General features: G+C 55.7%; 1 protein-coding gene across 1 annotated transcript; it reads left to right on the top strand.

Annotated features, from left to right (window-relative positions):
• The first annotated feature begins 711 nt into the window (after nucleotides 1-711).
• On the top strand, nucleotides 712-8,593 carry C52H9orf85 (chromosome 52 C9orf85 homolog). Its single transcript, XM_032974053.2, has 4 exons — nucleotides 712-928; nucleotides 2,997-3,103; nucleotides 5,141-5,254; nucleotides 6,633-8,593. Exons 1-4 carry the CDS (start codon nucleotides 827-829, stop codon nucleotides 6,829-6,831), a joined length of 522 nt encoding a protein of 173 aa, XP_032829944.2. The 5' UTR covers nucleotides 712-826; the 3' UTR covers nucleotides 6,832-8,593.
• The last annotated feature ends 4,941 nt before the right edge of the window (nucleotides 8,594-13,534 follow it).

The following is a 13,534-nucleotide window of genomic DNA, read 5'->3' as shown; positions in this document are numbered from 1 at the left end:
GAGGATGAGAAGTTCAGTTTTCAGTTTATTTGGTATAGCCCTGTGAGCCATTCGGCTCTTGAATCGGGTGCAACCACAACAAACAAAAAAACAAAAACACGAACAAGAAAAACATCTTGAATGGGTGAGCGAGTTTGTGGATGGGTGGGTATATATTTAAGTATTCACGTTAAACTGATATTTAAGTATATTTAAGTGTGGCCTCGCCTCTTTGGTTGGCTCGGTTGCCCCGCTGTTTGTGTTTCACTGCGGGCCATGCATTGCGCATTGGGATGCTAGGATGGAACACGCCTGACACATTTGAATTATTATTAGAATAGAGTGGACGTCTCTGACATCTACTTGCTGCGAAGAAGGGCCATTGCCCGAAACGTCTCCCATTATATTTACTTTTGAGGTCGCAAACTGTCTTTTATGTCGCGGTGTTTTGTTGTTGGTGCTGTGCACCTCTGCCAATTCTGCACCAACAGCAGCACCAGCAACAGCAGCACCAACAGCAGCAACAGCAGCAGCACCAGCAACAGCAGCACCAACAGCAGCACCAACAGCAACAACAGCAGCAGCACCAGCAGCACCAACAGCAACAATAGCAGCACCAACAACAGCACCAACAGCGCCAGCAACAGCCGCCGCAGCTATCGACGCAGGTTTTTTAAATTTTTAAATCCCTACCTAAGATGGCCGCTCTTTGCGACACTTCCGGTGACATCATGTGGGTGGTGTCACTGCTCCACTTCCGGGTCACGGTGCACGTGGCGTGGGAAGAATCGTGGCCTGCCGCTGTTGAGTGGGAGCCAGAGGATTTCGGTTCGGTTTGCGGTTCGCCATGAGCTCGGAGCGCGGCAATGCGGCGCGCAAGCGGTCGCAGAAGCACAAGAACGTGACGGCCTTCCGCAACAACCGCCACGACACGAGCCCGCGCGTGCAGGTGAGGCCCAATCTCCCGTCCCGCGACGGTCCATCAACCCCCGAGACTCTCGCGACTCCGCATCGACTCCGCATCGGCAGACGACCCCCCTCCACCCACCACCTCCCACCGTTTGTTCTCCTTCCCCCGCACCTCCAATGGGCACGGGTGGCTACGCGCGAAACTTGGCTCCGGTCTCACATTCTCAACAGCACCAACCTCACTTCGCCCCCTGCCACTGAACACAACCTCGCACTACCGCCTGCGCACATCACAACCTTAACATCGCAGCCTCCTCACGTATCACCACCAACACTTTGCATCGAAAAATCCCCCCTCGTAAAAGCGTGCGCTCTGTGATTGACTCGTGTTTATCTCACCAGGTGAGGCCCACCGAGATATGTAGCTTTTTTTCAGAAGCTACCTGGCTATCACAAATGAGAGCTCAACGAAGTGGAGTGTTGTGGAAATGTATGGCAGCCAAACACTCTAAACGCACGATGTTGGTTCTGAACGTGGAGGGGAAAACCGGAGGACCCGGAGAAAAATCCACACGACCACGGGGGAGCGAGACACGCAAACTCGAAATAGTTACAGCAGCAGCAGGCGTCATGGTTGGGATCAAACCCACAAGCTCCTATATATCAGGCATCGAGTTTAACAACTCGCCACCAGCACGCCCGACCGCCTTTGTCTCCCCAGTGGCGATGCTTGCACCCCGCACGAGGCACTCATTTTGAGGCCGAGTAGACCTAGGGGAGGCCCAGGACCGCTTCAGACAATCGTCACTCTGTGTTGGCCGTGAGTGGGAATCGAACTCGGGGCGCCGGGTTCGTAGCGCAGCGTAGCGCTAACCGCTGCACCACCGCTCCCCACTTGGCATCGCAGCTGTACTCGCACGGCCACCTCCTCCACCTCTTCTTCTTCCCAGCTCGTCTCACCTCCTTACTGCTGGATGAAGGCTTCCCTCCACGGTGCAATTCACCCAGCGTCTGACCTCTCCTCGCAGAGCTGGTTCAGTACCATCGCTTATCTTATTTTAATTGACAAAACGCCCTGAGATGAGTCGATAAGACGGGTGGTAGAGGATGACGATGCGTGTGAAGTCAACGACGATGAGAGTGACAATGAGTGGTTGATGATGATGATGAGCGAGTGTGATGTATGGGTAGGGGAGTTGGGAAGCGGGGTGACGATTTTGATCCGGGGGGGGGCCGGGGAAGAGGAGTTTGGGTCAGCGAGGGAAGAACGAACAGTGGGCGGTGAAGCTGATGGTGGCGGTGGTGTGGTGGTGCCGATGGTATTGATGGTGGTGATGGTGGCGATGGTGGCGATGATGGTGATGATGGCGGTGATGGTGGCAATGGTGGTGATGATGGTGCCGATGGTGGTGATGATGGTGATGATGGCGGTGATGGTGGTGTTGGTGCCGATGGTGGTGATGATGGTGATGATGGCGGTGATGGTGCCGATGGTTGTGATGATGGCGGTGATGGTCCCGATGGTGGTGTTGGTGCTGATGGTGGTGATGATGGCGGTGATGTTGCCGATGGTGGCGGTGATGGTGGCGGTGATGGTGGCGATGGTGGTGATGTTGCCAATGGTGCTGGACGACCTCTGGGACGCGTCCCCATCCCTTGACACTGCCGCGACAACACCGCACCCAGAGCGAGCGAGAGGCGTCTCTCCACCCCCACGGGATCCTCCACCCCCACTCGCTACTGACGCTGGCTGCCGCCACCACCACCCCCACGGGATCCTCCACCCCCACTCGCTACTGACGCTGGCTGCCGCCACCACCACCCCCACGTTGGCTGCCACCACCCCCCGTTACTATCCTTGACCATCCACAGTCCAATCCCTTTCTAGCCTGGGATGAGTCCCGCCTGCTCAGCAAGCCCCGCTGACGATTTGATTCTTCCCCATGAGCTTGCACCACGCCCTCTGATCCGTGCGCTCCTCCACCCCGTGTCCCTCACTGTGAATCCCAAGCACACGCCGCTCCTCCACCCACGCCCAGCGGCACGCTCACTCTTCCACCCCTCACCACCCCGGTGTTGTCCACCGCTGCCTCCTCCCCTTCCTGCAGAAAATGAACAGCGTGGTGCACGAGGGCGTGTGCATGCGCTGCAAGGAGGTGCTGGAGTGGAAGGTCAAGTATGGGAAGTACAAGCCGCTCACCCATGCGCGGAAATGGTAACGCAGCTACCACCACTTTCCCCTGCCTCGAACCTGTCTCCCCGTACACTGCCTCCTGTCTCCCTGTACGCTGTCTCCTGTCTCCCTGTACACTGCCTCCTGTCTCCCTGTACACAGTCTCCTGTCTCCCTGTATGTTGTCTCCTGTCTCCCTGTACACTGTCTCCTGTCTCCCTGTACACTGTTTCCTGTCTCCCTGTACACTGCCTCCTGTCTCCCTGTACGCTGTCTCCTGTCTGCCTGTACACTGCCTCCTGTCTCCCTGTACACTGTCTCCTGTCTCCCTGTACACTGTCTCCTGTCTCCCTGTACACTGTCTCCTGTCTCCCTGTACACTGTCTCCTGTCTCCCTGTATGTTGTCTCCTGTCTCCCCGTACACTGTCTCCTGTCTCCCCGTACACTGTCTCCTGTCTCCCTGTACACTGTCTCCTGTCTCCCCGTACACTGTCTCCTGTCTCCCCGTACACTGTCTCCTGTCTCCCTGTACACTGTCTCCTGTCTCCCCGTACACTGTCTCCTGTCTCCCCGTACACTGTCTCCCTGTACACTGTCTCCTGTCTCCCCGTACACTGTCTCCTGTCTCCCCGTACACTGTCTCCTGTCTCCCTGTACACTGTCTCCTGTCTCCCCGTACACTGTCTCCTATCTCCCCGTACACTGTCTCCTGTCTCCCTGTACACTGTCTCCTGTCTCCCCGTACACTGTCTCCTGTCTCCCTGTACACTGTCTCCTTCTCCCATGCCTGTCTCCTGTCTCCCATGCCTGTCTCCTGTCGTCTCCCGGAGATTTCTGTTTCGAATCCGGCGACCGCCCTGGTTAATACCGTGTTGTGTATTAACTCCAAAATACGACGCGCCGTCTGTTTCACTTGCAGTGGACGTTACAGATCCCATGTCACGTCACTAGAAACGAGTAGTGTGCCAGTGTCACGTCTGCAATTTTCCCAAATTTGATCAAATTTCTCGGTTCACATTACACACAGCAACACTCTTCATTCTTCCGGAAAACGAATCCCTACCCGCAGGCCAGATTTAAGTCACCTTGTGCTGCACGGGGACAGCTGCCACTGGGGGTGCCCCCCTCTATTCGCAATGTATCGAGATGACTCGTACTGCAGGCTCTGTCCTTGATGGTGATGGCTCCCCTGAGCTACGAGAACGACAGCGGCGATAATCCCTCGTCGTGAATCACAATTGTTTTAGGGCGCCAGGCGTCTCTGCCGTTAGCTGGAAGCAGCCGGCGCTTTTGTCGCGGCCGCCGACACCGGCGCACAAAGACCCCCCCCCACCCCGTGTAGCCTTTAACAGACTGTTGGGGCAAGTGCTGTTAGCGAGCAGCACCTGTGAATGCCGGCACGGCGCACGAGGTGGGGTGGGAGTAACCGGCACCACGCCCGGCCTCCTTTGCCTCCCCAGAGCTGATGTTTTACACGCGACACCAGGTACTCATTTGCAGTTGAGCCGATCAAGTAGAGGCCCAGGTGCGGTTTAGATATTCGCCACTGCTCTTGGCCATAAGTGGGAACCATCCCTGGGGTCACCGGGTTCGTAGCGCAGCGCATCGCTGACCAGTGCACTGCCGTGTGTGTGCGTCTGGCAAGCAGACCACGCCACAAACAATTTGTAAACGTGTTTCGCATCAAAATAGCCCAATTCTTAACATTCTGTTCCTTTGTTATTCTTCTTTATGTTCCGGCCAGATTCTATCTTTACATCCACAGTGTTTTGTTTCAAGCTTTCGTGACTGCAGGGATTCATATTCTTGGTTCTTTCGGTAAAGTCACATAGAACGAAACAAAATAATAAAAATATAAAATAATAAAATTCTAACGACGTTTCGACTGCAACACAAGCAATCGTCATCAGGTGTGAAAACCACAGCAAGAAAAATTTGAAAAATGTGGCTTTTTTTAAACTATATCACCTTCACGCCATCCCCGTCTCACCGTCTCACCGTGTCACTGTCGCAATGTACATAGCCAACCGTGCTCATCGGAGGTACGGGTGTCCCCGTGTCTCCCCGTGTCGTCCCCAGCGTGCGGTGCCAGCAGAGGACGGTGCTGCGCGCGTACCACACGGCGTGCATCCACTGCGCCGTGCGCCTCGGGATCTGCGCCAAGTGTGGCACGGAGGGGGGTGTCGTCACTCCGTGAGTCACCGCCACCCCTCCAGTTCACGTGATTCGGCGTCCTGCTTTGTGAAACCGACAAGATGAGCCAAAGTGTTGCTGCAGTGAGCTACATATAATCTCCTTCGGCGTCATCGTCACCGTAGTCGGGAGGATGTGCCGGCAGCAGCAGCGCAATGTGCCGCTCACATGCGTTCAATAACAGCCGCAGCTGAGCCAATTGCCGTCCGTCCCTGTAGGAAAACAAGCCTGCTCGTGGTTAAGACGAGGTGTGCGGTCAGCGCGCTGCACCACGACAACCCGTGTTAAAGTGAACCTCATGGCGGGACCCTGGGGTCTCCCTTAAGCCCCTCGGCTCTCGCATAAACTGCGTTGCGACGTCATTGTACGTCCGTTGAAGGCGAACGATGCGGCGACCTATTCCTCTCGACGAGCTCTACACGATGCGCTCATCAAAGTTTTGTTTCTTCTGCGCATTCGTCCTCGCTGCGCGTAGACGACATGGCAACAGGAATGATCCGTGCCAGGTGGGTCGCGGCGTTTGTGTGCGCGGTGGGACGAAGTCGCCAAAGATAAATTAATGAATTACGATTTTGACTTCCGTTTATTCGGGAACCCCAGGGTCCCGCCATAAGGTTAAATTCCCTGTTCAATGGCCAAGAACCGGTCCTGCGTCTCCCCTAGGTAGACTAAGTGTCAAATGAGTACCTGGTGTGACGTGCAACAAAACATCGCCACTGGGGAGACAAAGGCGGCCGGGCGTGGTGCTGGCCACACCACCCCCTCGTGTGCCGTGCCGGCCTTCATCGGTGCTACTCGCTAACAACACTTGCCCCAACAGTCTGTTAAGGCTACACGGGGGGATTGTTTGTGTTCACCCACTCCCTCCCGCTCCAGTGAATGCCGTGAATGTGTGTGGGGTTTTGCACTGGCTGCTCGATCCCGGGAACGATTGAAGCGATTTCCCTGGCCCTTGTTTCGGCCCGTCGAGTTTTTGTTGTTGTTGTTTTCTTTACGATTGTGCCGTCTCATTTTTGTACATTCTGTTCTGGGGGGTTTTTTTCCCCCTCCGTCGGCACCAAGAAAAAACAATTTACGTATCCTTCGCACGAGTCGTGAGACGGCCGCGATTCCCCCACGAGCGTGTCGGGGAGCCGGGTAGCTGACGTGGAGAGGCCCACGTGAGCGCGGGAACCGCTGCCGGGCGTCACGGGGCACTGCACAGCTCGCAGGCCAAGCTGCAGTGAGATCTGACGGTGATAGACCGTGCGTGTCGATACGATGGTGATGGCGTTGATGGTGATAATGATTATTCGTACAACATTTGTGTGAGTTGAAAACCGTAAATTTGTTGTAGTTGTCTCTCACTTAGTCCCAACGTTCTGCCTTCCTGTGCCAGTCTGGGCAACCAAGGAGATAAAGAAGAGCCCGGAGACCAGGGAGGGGACCAGGGAGGGGACCAGGGAGGGGACCAGGGAGGGGACCAGGGAGGGGACCGTGAAGAGGTCCATGGAGGAGACCACGGAGGAGATGGAGAGGATGGGAGCGATGATGACGCAAGTGACAGCGATGGGCCTCTGGCGGAGAGTGCGACGTGAAACGGATTAGCAGCACTGTCCCCACCCCCACCCCCACGCCCCCCCACTCCCCCCCCCCACTCCCCCCCCACGCCTCCCCCACGCCCCCCCCCCCACTCCCCCCTCTCGAACCGGATCTTCCAGTACCTCTGGGAACACCGCCAGCAGTGTATCAGGTAGAGGTGAGTCCCCACTTCTCAGCGAGCCACCATCAGCGAGCCTCCCTCTGCGAGCGATGTTACTGAGCACGGGTGCAAGATGCCAAGTGGCCAGCAACACAGCACTCGTCATCATCATCGTCAGCCTTGGTCAATCCGCTGCTGGATGAAGGCCTCCCTTCCCCTAAGCCGACGACACCTCTCACAATCCTGCGATGTAAAGAGTCCACCCAGCAGAAAATTGATATCCGAACGGCGCTATTGACAATGCTATCGATAATCACAGCGATGTCAAATCGTCACCGTGCGCCGCTCGCTGCCGTAGGCCGAGAGAGGGGAACGACTCAAGAGGCACGAGGAGGAACCACAGACGAGCGGGAAGGCAGCAGCAGCAGCCACACGGCGGTGAGCCGGTGCTACCAACGGTTGCCCAAGCTCTGCAGTTCTCTATATATCGAGATGTTATCGGCAAATTATTAAGTGTTCCTTTTTGGTTTGCGGGAGTCGGGAGGGGCGGGGGGGAGTTGGTTTGACAATATTCACCTCTGACTGGGTCCAGTGTTGGTCTGCAGAAGGGTGTGCGGTTCAGCAGGTAGAAATCGGTTTAGATTACTACCCTTGATGAGGCGTTGGCCTGGAGCGGAATGTCGCGTTGTGCTGCCCGTCTTTGCGGTACGGTGCAGCAATTCTGCGAGAAGATCACTCGAGGGGTCGACAGCCGACGCCGGTCGCGACGTGTGTGCATCGGATCGCAAGTGCAAGGGGTCGGGGCGACAACCGGTTATTCTAAACGCATGCGAACGATGTGCTCATTATGCGCTAACTATACAGTTGGTCTAATTATCGGGGCGCAGACTGAATCGTGGAGAATGATCGAGACCACGGCAGAAAGGAGACGGTGAAGATGAGAGGCGGAGAGAATCGGAACCCCGGGGAATCTCGAGAAGGGAAACGCACGAGGCTCGTGGCGATCGCGATGGTTACATCTCGAGCCACATTCACGTTCAATTAAACAAATGGTGATATTTTACGAATGTTCTCAACTCCCTGAATTTTTCTTCCGACGTCCCTGGCTCCATTGAAGGCGCGTTGCGTAGTTTCAAGCGAATCTGACGATTGCTGCTAAATTTTGGCTGTGAGAATTGTTCCTCTGCTCAATCCACTGTGCGTGTCAGTGACTGTGTGTTTGGCCTGGCACAAGCGTCGTGGTGATGTCACCGCCACTCAGTGGCGAATGGAGGTTGTTGTTCGGGAGCGGTAGCGGGGAGCGGTGGCACAGTGGTCAGTGCACTGCACTGAACCCGGCGATCCGAGTTCCATTTCCGCTCGGAGCCAACACCAGTGACGATTATCTGAACCTAGTAACGATTATCTATCCCCTGGATCTACTCGGCCTCAAATGAGTACCTGGTGCAGTGTATACATCGCCACTGGGGAGACAAGTATTGTGGGTAATGCAGACATGATTCCTTGTGAAAGGTTTCAGTTTGGTGTTTTAACAACTTCACACCTGTTTTGTTGCCAGATAAGAGGAAAAACCTATTCTCAATGTATACCAGTTTAACATGTAGTAGTAAGCTTTTGCAACCAAATATCCAAAATAAAGGGTGTTTTTTTTGGTGTTAGAGCGTGCAAATATAAATGTGTCGTTGAAAACCCGCCGCCACCCGACAGCCAATCAGGGAGGTTTGTCACGTCAACAAATCGTGCTGAGAGGGCTTCATTGTTACTTAGCTCTCAAGTCAAGTTTGACTCCGGTCTGTGGTGCCAAGTTTCCTTAACAAGAGAACATATATAATATATATACTCCAACAACTATAAACTTATAGTTTCTAATTGTGATTAGTATGAGAATACCTAACATGATTTAAACAATTAGCATTTAATCCCACGATTGGTCCTGGCCATTTTCCCTAGGAGGGTGGCAATGTTGCTGTGTAAGTCGGCGTTGGGGATATGTTGGTCTAATTACCGGTTGCTTTGTATGGGTTTTGAGCTGTGGGAAGAGCCCCCATGCGTAACAAGGAAAGAGAACATACAGACTTCACTCACCCTGCAGAACACACGGGGAGATCGTACAACTCCACTCAACCTAGGCCTCTTGCCGCTGCGAGATGCGAGTGTTCCCACTGAGCTGCCACCACCACCCTGCCGAAATGTTGCTTGTGATTCGTTGCGTGTGAATGGTGTAAGGTTGTGTGGTGGTGGAATTGAAGAGGTGGTGGTGGGATTGAGGAGGAGGTAGTGGTGGTTTATCCCAGCTGACAGCGCTGGCCTGTGCACGTCCTGCGAGAGTGTGTGAGAGTGTGTGTGTGTGAGAGTGTGTGAGAGTGTGTGTGAACATTTCACGTGGCCATCCGTAGTGGCTTTTCGTTATTTCTGGAGGAGCCCCGAGGGTAGAGATTCAATCTCCTGGCTCCGCCAATTGGGGTTTGGCCAGGAGACAGTCATAGACGCCTGTCCCCCCGGGGCCTCCGGACCGTGCCCAGAAAGATCTGGGCAAGGTCCCATCGGTGAGCTCCTCCGGCGGGCAAGGCTGCGATGGCTGGGTCATGTAGCCCGCATGCCCAGCCACCGCATGCCGAAACAGCTTTTGTTTGGCCGGATCGAGGGGGCTAAACGGGCGCGGCACGGGCTAGAGAAGAGATGGAGTGATGTGGTACAGGAGGACGTGGAGCTGAGAGGACTTGCCGATGACTGGTACCAGCGGTGTCAAGATCAGCCTCTGTGGAGGAGGCTCGTGAAGGACGCTACTGGGCAGTTGGAGGCAGTCGCCCTCCAACAACAACGGAGGGCGGAGGAGCGATGCTTACAACAACGAGCGGAGCGCCGGGTGGCTAAGGCACAGCAGGTTGGCACAGGGGGCACAGGTGGTGCATCAGCCAGTCATCTCAGTCAGTCGACCCGTGGCACCTGGGTCTGCCCCGTGACCTGCCAGCAGGCGTTCGACACTTCACGTGGCCTCAAGGTGCACGTGGCCTGGCACAAGCGTCGTGGTGATGTCACCGCCACTTAGTGGCGAATGGCGGTTGTTGTTGAGTGTGTGTGTGTGCAAGCGAAAATTTCATCATCGCTTGCGGCTGGGGTTGGCATCGTCCCCCACTCCTGATGTCGAGGGTAAATGGGCGAAGTTTAGGACTGTGACTCATGCAGCTGCAATGGCTGCTTTGGCTACGCGGTCCAGACCTCCCCAGAGACCCTGGCTGACAGAGGACGTGTTCAGGATGGTTGAGAAAAAGCGACAGGCCCACTAATCGTCTACAGCATCCCACGTCAGAGAATCAGGAGGCTTACCGCAGCCTTGGCTCGAAGGTTCGGAGAGCTGTGAGGCACTGCAAGGATGGGTGGTGGTCGCGGGTTGCTGAGGAGATGGAGTCTGCCTCAGTGGCCCACGATCACAAATCCCTATTTAACTCCATCAAAAAAGTAACCTGCAGCGTCACACCTATTACCATCATTAGGGGAAAAAACGGTGATCCAATCTCTGACCCCCAGGAACAGGTTTGCAGATTTGCTGAGCATTTCTCTGAGGTCCTGGGGGAGGGAAAATCCCTCAGCCAGGAAAACATCGTGGCACAAAGTGGGGATGACCCTGCTGAGGCTGCGGTGCCTCAAATATTGGAAGAAGTCACCCCCTGTGAGTGTCTGGCTGAAGTGCCATCTGTTGAGGAAGTACTGAAGGCGATCCAGAGTCTGAGACCAGGAAAGGCACCGGGTAGAGATGATCTCCCTAGCGAAATGCTAAGAGAGGGTGGCGTTTGTGCACAGACTGCCCTACATGACATCATAACAGTCTGGACCACTGGACGGGTTCTGCAGGATTGGAAGGATGCCCTGGTGGTCCTCCTCTTTAAGAAGGGGGACCACACGGGAAAGGTCCTGGGAACGGATTATTCAACATCGCCTTGCTAGGCACGCTGAGAAGAGGCTTGTGGAGCCCCAATGCGGTTTCAGGAAAGGGCGGTCTTGCACAGATGCCATATTTTCTGTCCATCTGCTAAAGCAGAGGTGTAGGGAATTCCAACAAGACCTACATCTTTGCTTTATTGACCTGGTCAAGGCCTATGATACCATCAGTAGGCCTGGGCTCTGGGTTGTTCGTGCTTTCAGAGCCCCTGACCCTCTGCTCACGATCATTAAGGACCTTCATGATGGTGAGTGGGCCCGGGTCAAACTACGTGGCCAGGAGTCAAAGCCATTCCCTGTACACCTTGGGGTGTGACAGGGATGTCCGATGGCTCCCACATTATTTAACATCTGTTTTGACCACGTAGTTCATGAAGCCTTAAATAGCTGTACCGGGGGAATTTCCATTTTGTACAGATATAATGGGAGGCTGATCGATGCCCGGTTGCGGTCAAGGGATGGCTCCCTATTGCTCAACAACGTTATGTATGCCGATGATTTGGTAATAGTTGCTCATTCAGAGGAGGAGTTAGAGACGCTGCTGCTGAGACTGGAGCGTGCCACTAAGAGATGGGGCCTTACCATCAGCCCCACCAAAACTGAAGCACCTGCCTGGGTATTTTGTACCATCGGACACTCCACCCCCACAACTCCCAATCGGTGATGGGGCAGTTGTGGAGAGAGTGGAGAGTTTCCCATACCTGGGAAGTGTGCTCATGACCAGCTCCGGTTTGGCAGCGGAGGTCTCCTCCGAATCAGTCGAGCGGCAATATCTTTTCTTCGGTTGTGTAATGCTGTGTGGAAGCTGCCTGGTCTGTCGCTCCGCACGACGCTTCAGGTCTTCTCGGCCAAAGTCATTCCCTCCCTTCTCTACGCTTACGAAACGTGGACCCCCCTAATGGAGCATCTTCGCCGGTTAGAAACATTTAGGCTGGCCTGCCTACGATCCATCCTGGGTTTAACCAGGCTGGGTTGTGTGAGAAGCTCACAAATCCTTGAAAGATCTGGGCAAAGTCCCATTGGTGAGCTCCGGCAGGCAAGGCTGCGTTGGCTGGGTCATGTAGCCCGCATGCCCAGCCACCGCATGCCGAAACAGCTTTTGTTCAGCCGGATCGAGGGGGCTAAACGGGCGCGGCACGGGCTACAGAAGAGATGGAGTGATGTGGTACAGGAGGACGTGGAGCTGAGTGGACTTGCCGATGACTGGTACCAGCGGTGTCAAGATCGGCCTCAGTGGAGGAGGCTCGTGAAGGACGCTACTGGGCAGTTGAATCGATTGGCGGTAGCCCGGGTCACCGCAAAATATTGGTGGGCCGGGCATAGTTTAAGGTTTTTTTCTAGGAGCATCGCTGGTACCACCTTGTCCTGCCGGAGGGCGACGCTGGGAGCGATGATGACCACGACGATGTCGATCCCGCCAGCACGACCATGACCGCCGGCCGTACCAAGCGAGCGCCTGGTGCGCCATTGCCTCCAAGTGGTCTCGCTCCCAAAGACAAGGGGGTGGCCGCCCCCGTAAGAAGCAGAACGTGCTGGAGAATGACCAGACCAGCATCCTGATGTACTTTCAAAACAAGCAATACACAGCCGTTGCCATGCACAAATCCCCAGCAGCCTCCCTTTTTATGGGTGTTTTGCATGTGTTGTTTATTTACATATTTGGCGTGCATATCGGGCTCAGTGACATCTCCCGCCTTCATAGGCCTGGTTTCGGATTTATGGAGGTTTTGGTGACCCGGGTCACCGCCAATCGGTTCATTTGGAGGCAGTCGCCCTCCAACAACAACGGAGGGCGGAGGGGCGACGCTCACAACAACGAGCGGAGCGCCGGGTGGCTAAAGCACAGCAGGTGGCACAGTAGGGGGCACAGATAGTGCATCAGCCAGTCATCTCAGTCATCTCAGTCGACCCGTGGCACCTGGGTCTGCCCCGTGACCTCCTGCCAGCGGGCGTTCGACACTTCACGTGGCCTCAAGGTGCACATGGCCTGGCACAAGCGTCGTGGTGACGTCACCGCCACTTAGTGGCGAATGGCGATTGTTGTTGAGTGTGTGTGAGAGTGTGTGTGAGTGTGTGTATGTCACCATCCCACAGCGGAGATACCCATCCCACCCTACACCCCCCCCCCCCCCCCCCCTTATTGTTCCGTGACATTTCCTTGGGTGGCCATGTACACAAGTTGCGTCACACCTGGGATGGAGAGGGGGGGGGGTGAAACTCAGGTGAGAGTAAACTCCCCTACTTCCCTACCCCCCTCCCCCCCCCACTGCCCCCCCCCCCCCCGCCTCCCCGCAGCTCACTTGCCGAGAGCGGAGTTCAAGGCCCCCCCCCACACCGCTCTCGTGGGCCCCCCTCCCCGCGGCTCGTCAGCCCGCGTGATCCCTCGGGTGGCCACGTGCAAAGGTCGTGTTACCTTGCGTGCAGGTGATGGCGGGTAGGGGGGGGGGCTGTGAAACTCCTCCTGCCCCGCTCACCCCGCTCACCCCCCACTGCCCCCCACTCCTCGCAGCTCGCCAGTCAGGCGCGGAGTTCAAGGTGCGTGGAGTCCACGGAGCCCCGCGACTATCGCGGCAGGGCCGTGCCTCGACCACTCTCGGTGCTGTCACCGGGAAGAAAAGAGAGCGGGACGTTTTGACGTTTCGGTCGACGGACCGTCGTGA

The sequence above is a fragment of the Petromyzon marinus genome, chromosome 52, assembly GCF_048934315.1.
Source record: "Petromyzon marinus isolate PM22_M1 ecotype Great Lakes invasive population chromosome 52, UKy_Petmar_22M1.pri1.0, whole genome shotgun sequence".
Classification (NCBI taxonomy): Eukaryota; Metazoa; Chordata; class Hyperoartia; order Petromyzontiformes; family Petromyzontidae; genus Petromyzon; species Petromyzon marinus.
Note: the sequence above shows the minus strand (reverse complement) of the source record. Positions and strands in the feature narration are given on the sequence as shown.

Coding starts and splice junctions, on each gene's coding strand:
- C52H9orf85 (XM_032974053.2), top strand. CDS start 827: ATGAGCTCGGAGCGCGGCAATGCGGCGCGCAAGCGGTCGCAGAAGCAC. Junction 929..2,996: donor ACACGAGCCCGCGCGTGCAG/GTGAGGCCCAAT, acceptor CCCTTCCTGCAG/AAAATGAACAGCGTGGTGCA. Junction 5,255..6,632: donor GAGGGGGGTGTCGTCACTCC/GTGAGTCACCGC, acceptor TTCCTGTGCCAG/TCTGGGCAACCAAGGAGATA.